The following is a 4,689-nucleotide window of genomic DNA, read 5'->3' as shown; positions in this document are numbered from 1 at the left end:
TACCCCTAACATTGGTAGCCAAAAGCAATTTTACCCATAATATTGACAAGTTGGATTAATTTCAGATATTATTATAACACATATATTTTGTTTCTTATTCTGTACCAATTACATATCAGTTTGTTAAAAAAAATTAATATTTCCTGTTATTTATTAATAAAATTAGAGATTAATCTTTATAAATTCAATTAAATATTTTGAATTTTATTTTGCCAAACTCGTACAAAAGATAATATATTTTTAAAAATTTTAATTTTTTTTCCACGTTTAATCATATATTTATGATTTGTTACTAATGAATGATAAAATAACTCACATGTGAAGTGTAGATAACAAAATTCATGACTGAGAAGACAATTTGATGAATTATTTTTCAAATTAACATAATTTGACAATATTAGAAGTAAAATTGTTCTTCACTATCAATTTGAGAAGTAAAATGATATCATTTTAGACATTATGGATAAAATTGCTAATCACGATAAATGTTTGAATATTTTTACAGCTATCCCATATATTTTTTAGTATACAATTTTATATAAAAAAAACATGTAATTAATTAGGTAATATTAATATTATATTAGTAGTTAAGATGGTAATATTAAATTACTTGTGCGATTTGGACATATAATACTGTGGGATGGAGGAGATGCACTTGGTATAATAGATGAGGAGAAGAAGGAACGGAGGGGAGGGTGCAGCAGATTCAAAATATCCGGACAAAAACAAAATGGCCCCACTATTTCTATGATTATTATATCTCATCGAGTAAATGCGTATGCACACAATCTTAATTAACCGAATGCTTCTTCTATCCATTTTATTGCTTGCTTGATTCCATCTCCTACTTTGAATCCACCAACTATCACCATCTCTACCTCTGATTCTCTCTTTTTCTTTTCTGTTTTCTATCTCATGGATCCACCAACCTAATCTCCACCATGATTTTTCTTTTCCTCCACCGTTAATTTCTGCAATTCTTTTCTTTCTAAACCCAGGTATGCTTTGATCTTTATGATTCTTTTCATTTATTACAACTGTCTGTGAGCATGATTTAATACTTACTTTGTATTTTTGGTTCAGATTATTTCTAATTAAAGGAACTGGCAATATTATTTAGTTATTTGATTTAATGGAAGTTCCGGCGAGGCAGACAAGTTTCCGGCAGAGGACCATGACAAAGCAGCTGACGAGGAAAAGAGAAGATACGCCTTTCCATATGGCGGCGAGGGAGGGAAGTTTGGAAATGATTTTGGAGATGGTAGCAGCTTCTGCTGATGAAGCAGAATTGAAGGAATTAATTTCAAAGCAAAATCAATCAGGCGAAACTGCTCTTTATGTGGCTGCAGAGTCTGGTGATGTTGATTTGGTGAAGGAGATGATCAAGTTTTCTGATATCAGTTTGGCTGGAGTCAAAGCAAGGAACGGCTATGATGCATTTCACATTGCTGCCAAGCTAGGCCATTTGGGTAACTATCTTTCTTCTATTTAAATGGATTTGTGGCTTGTAAATTGTGATCAAATTAAATACCTATGTATTTAGAGTCCTGAATTTGGGCCCAAAAAACCCGATTGATCATCTAAATGAGCTTCTGAACTTGTTATGAACTTGTTTAATGTGATAAGATTAACCTCAATTGCTACCCGTAAGAGAGAGAATTGGGCATGAAGCGCTTACAGCTTTAAGTAAGTTCAGGGTCAAATCTTAAGCAAGTTTAGAGACCAATAGTCAATTCAAGTATGTACAGGAGTCAATAGAGGTATATAATAGAGGTAAATTACACTAATGCTCATTGAAGTTTGAGGCATTTTCAAGAATATTGTTGAATTTCATTTTGTTTCAATAAAGTAATTGAACATTCCTTTTTATTGTAAAGCCATTTCACACCGACATGGCAGCCAAATGGCAACAAAAAGAAATATAAAATATATCTTTTTATTTACTTAATTCAACTGTTTGAAACTTTCGGTTGACAGACAAAAAAATGTAATTTTTATTTCTTTTAGGTGTCACGCGGCAACTACATGATGTTGCCACGTAGTTATCATATTATACGTAAAAATAAGCTCTTTCCAACGTGGTTGTCATGTCACTATTCTAGTGACATTTTTTACCTCAATTGGTTGACATGATTTTTATTGAAATTAAAAGGAAAGTTCAGTGACTTTATTGAAACAAAATGAAGTTCAATGACCTTTTTGAAACTGATTCCAAAATTCAGTGACCATAAATGCAATTTACTTGGTCAATAGGTCACTTTAAGTAAGTTCAAGGACTAATAATACATCTCTAAGTTCCGGGGTCAATTTTTTTTATTAATTAGGCCAAGTTGAGACGCCTCTAACTTATTTAGCCAATTAAATATGTGAATCCAATATTGATTTTATGATGCAGAAACAGTAAGAGTTCTTATGGAGGCCAATCCTGAACTGGCTATGACTTTTGATTCTTCAAATACGACACCATTGCACTCTGCAGCATCACAGGGACATGTTGAAGTGGTCAAATTTTTGTTGGAGAGAAGTAGCAGCAATCTTGTTAGCATAGCAAAAAGCAATTCTAAAACTGCCTTACATTCTGCTGCAAGAAATGGGCATTTAGAGATACTCAAGGCTATTTTGAGTAAAGAACCTGGAATTGCGACAAGGATGGATAGAAAAGGCCAAACAGCTCTCCATATGGCTGTTAAAGGGCAGAATGTCGAGGTTGTAATTGAACTTACTATGTCTGATCCTTCTTTGATTAACATGGCTGATTCCAAGGGCAATACTGCTTTGCATATTGCAGCCCGGAAGGGCCGGGTTCAGGTAAATCTTATATCTGATATTCAGTTTTATCATTATTGGCTCATGTTGTTGTTGAGTTACCTTGAATTGACCTGAAATTTTATGAGAAAAATGTGAGTTCAGTGTTGTCACTATGAGCTCGGACTGACGGATAAGACCATTTTGTGCGATTGATTTGGTCGGTTAAGGGTGGTGTCTAAATAGGTTGTCGTGTCATAATCATGTTACGTGATCTATATACTCCACGTGATTTTATATGATGTAAATGCGACAAAAATGATAATCGTGTCAAACGGGCTGTGCCAGGCGGAGTTGTTTCTGTAAATAATATTGTTGTGTCAAAAATTATGCATTAAAGTGATGCTTTTGTTGCAGATTGTGAGGCAGCTAGTTGAGCACAAGGGACTTGACAAACTAGCTGTTAACCGATCAGGCGAAACAGCCTTTGACACTGCTGAGAAAAGTGGGCAATCAGAAACTGCATCTGTCTTAGCAGAATTGGGCGTTCTGTCTGCGAAATTATTGAAGCTAACCACGAAAAACACAGCCCGCGAACTCAAGCAAACAGTGAGTGACATAAAACATGAGGTCCATGATCAAATTTATACCACCCGACAAACTCGAAAAAGTGTTCAGGGTATAGCCAAGCGGTTGAACAAAATGCACACAGAAGGTCTCAACAATGCAATCAACTCAACTACTGTGGTTGCTGTCCTTATAGCAACTGTTGCATTTGCTGCCATCTTTCAAGTCCCAGGCCAATTTGCCGATAAACCAGACCAGCTTGCTCCCGGACAATCAGCTGGACAGGCAAAAGTTGCTTCAAAACCTGAGTTTGTGATCTTCGTCATATTCGACTCGATTGCTCTTTTCATATCGCTAGCAGTTGTGGTTGTTCAAACTTCGGTCGTAGTTATAGAGCGAGAGGCGAAAGAAAAACTCATGTCGGTGATTAACAAGCTGATGTGGTTGGCTTGTGTGCTGATCTCAGTTGCATTCCTTGCACTGTCATTTGTAGTTGTGGGAAGCAATGAAAGATGGTTGGCTATTTGGATAAGTGTTATAGGTTCAGGAATCATGGCAACTACAATTGGAACTATGTTTTACTGGGTACTTGTTAGGAAAATTGAGGGCTCGAAATTACGTAGCTTTAGAAGATCGTTGAGTAGGTCTCCGTCCGGATCAATGCCAGCCATGGCAGAACCAGAGGTTTTGGAGAATGAATATAAGGTCTATGCAATTTGAGACCTTATTGCATGTAAGGAAAGGGGAATTCCATATTCTGTATATCCTTTTGTAGCTAGTTTCAACATCATATATATGCTTCTAGAGAATGATTACATCTTCATTATATGATATATCTATATGCCTATATTCTGTTTGTGACTATTATAATAGTCAGTTTGATTTTCAAAAATGGTTTGTTTTTGTCAACTCTTTAATCTCTAGTTTGCTTTTAGCTTTCTTCACCATTTAAGTTACTATGAAAATGTCGATTTTTAGCTTTTTTCACTGTTAAGTTACTATGGAAATGTCAATTTTTAGCCTTGTTTTTCATCTCTTTTTATATTTTTACTTTGTTTATTAATCCAATGGTATTTTTACTGTTGGATTAATTTTCTACCCACTATCCGATGGTAAAAATACACTTTATTGTATTTCCTCTTAATCTTGAAACTCCGCAAAAAGCTTGTTACTAACTTCTAAAAATTACTCCATCCATTCTCAAATAAGTGCCATTTTAGAATTTTCTCAAAAATTAAGAAACACAATTAATATGCGCTTAAATTAATAACATAGATTAACTAAATAAAAATTCTATCTCATATAATGATTGGAGAAGAAACTTTGAAAGCTTAAAAAACACATAAATCAAGACAAAATTTAAATACTTGGACCAAA

At 34.4% G+C, this 4,689-nt stretch overlaps 1 protein-coding gene across 2 annotated transcripts; it reads left to right on the top strand.

Annotated features, from left to right (window-relative positions):
• Positions 1–675: 675 nt before the first annotated feature.
• On the top strand, positions 676–4,335 carry LOC136205844 (ankyrin repeat-containing protein At5g02620-like). Of its 2 annotated transcripts, none has more exons than XM_065996663.1 (4): positions 676–998; positions 1,121–1,469; positions 2,396–2,808; positions 3,163–4,335. In XM_065996663.1, the coding sequence occupies exons 2-4, from the start codon at positions 1,133–1,135 to the stop codon at positions 4,030–4,032; spliced, it is 1,620 nt and encodes a 539-aa protein (XP_065852735.1). In that variant the 5' UTR covers positions 676–998; positions 1,121–1,132; the 3' UTR covers positions 4,033–4,335. The 2 variants fall into 2 exon arrangements, with proteins under 2 accessions (XP_065852735.1, XP_065852734.1); XM_065996662.1 differs by having other exon boundaries at positions 677–998; positions 1,084–1,469.
• The last annotated feature ends 354 nt before the right edge of the window (positions 4,336–4,689 follow it).

This window comes from Euphorbia lathyris, chromosome 9 (assembly GCF_963576675.1).
Source record: "Euphorbia lathyris chromosome 9, ddEupLath1.1, whole genome shotgun sequence".
NCBI classification, from domain to species: domain Eukaryota; kingdom Viridiplantae; phylum Streptophyta; class Magnoliopsida; order Malpighiales; family Euphorbiaceae; genus Euphorbia; species Euphorbia lathyris.
This window is presented reverse-complemented; position numbering and strand designations above follow the sequence as displayed.

Bases quoted from the DNA above. Each gene is read 5' to 3' on its own strand.
- LOC136205844 (XM_065996663.1), top strand. From the start codon at position 1,133: ATGGAAGTTCCGGCGAGGCAGACAAGTTTCCGGCAGAGGACCATGACA. The intron at 1,470-2,395 runs GTAACTATCTTT...TTTATGATGCAG, and splicing joins TGCCAAGCTAGGCCATTTGG to AAACAGTAAGAGTTCTTATG. The intron at 2,809-3,162 runs GTAAATCTTATA...CTTTTGTTGCAG, and splicing joins CCCGGAAGGGCCGGGTTCAG to ATTGTGAGGCAGCTAGTTGA.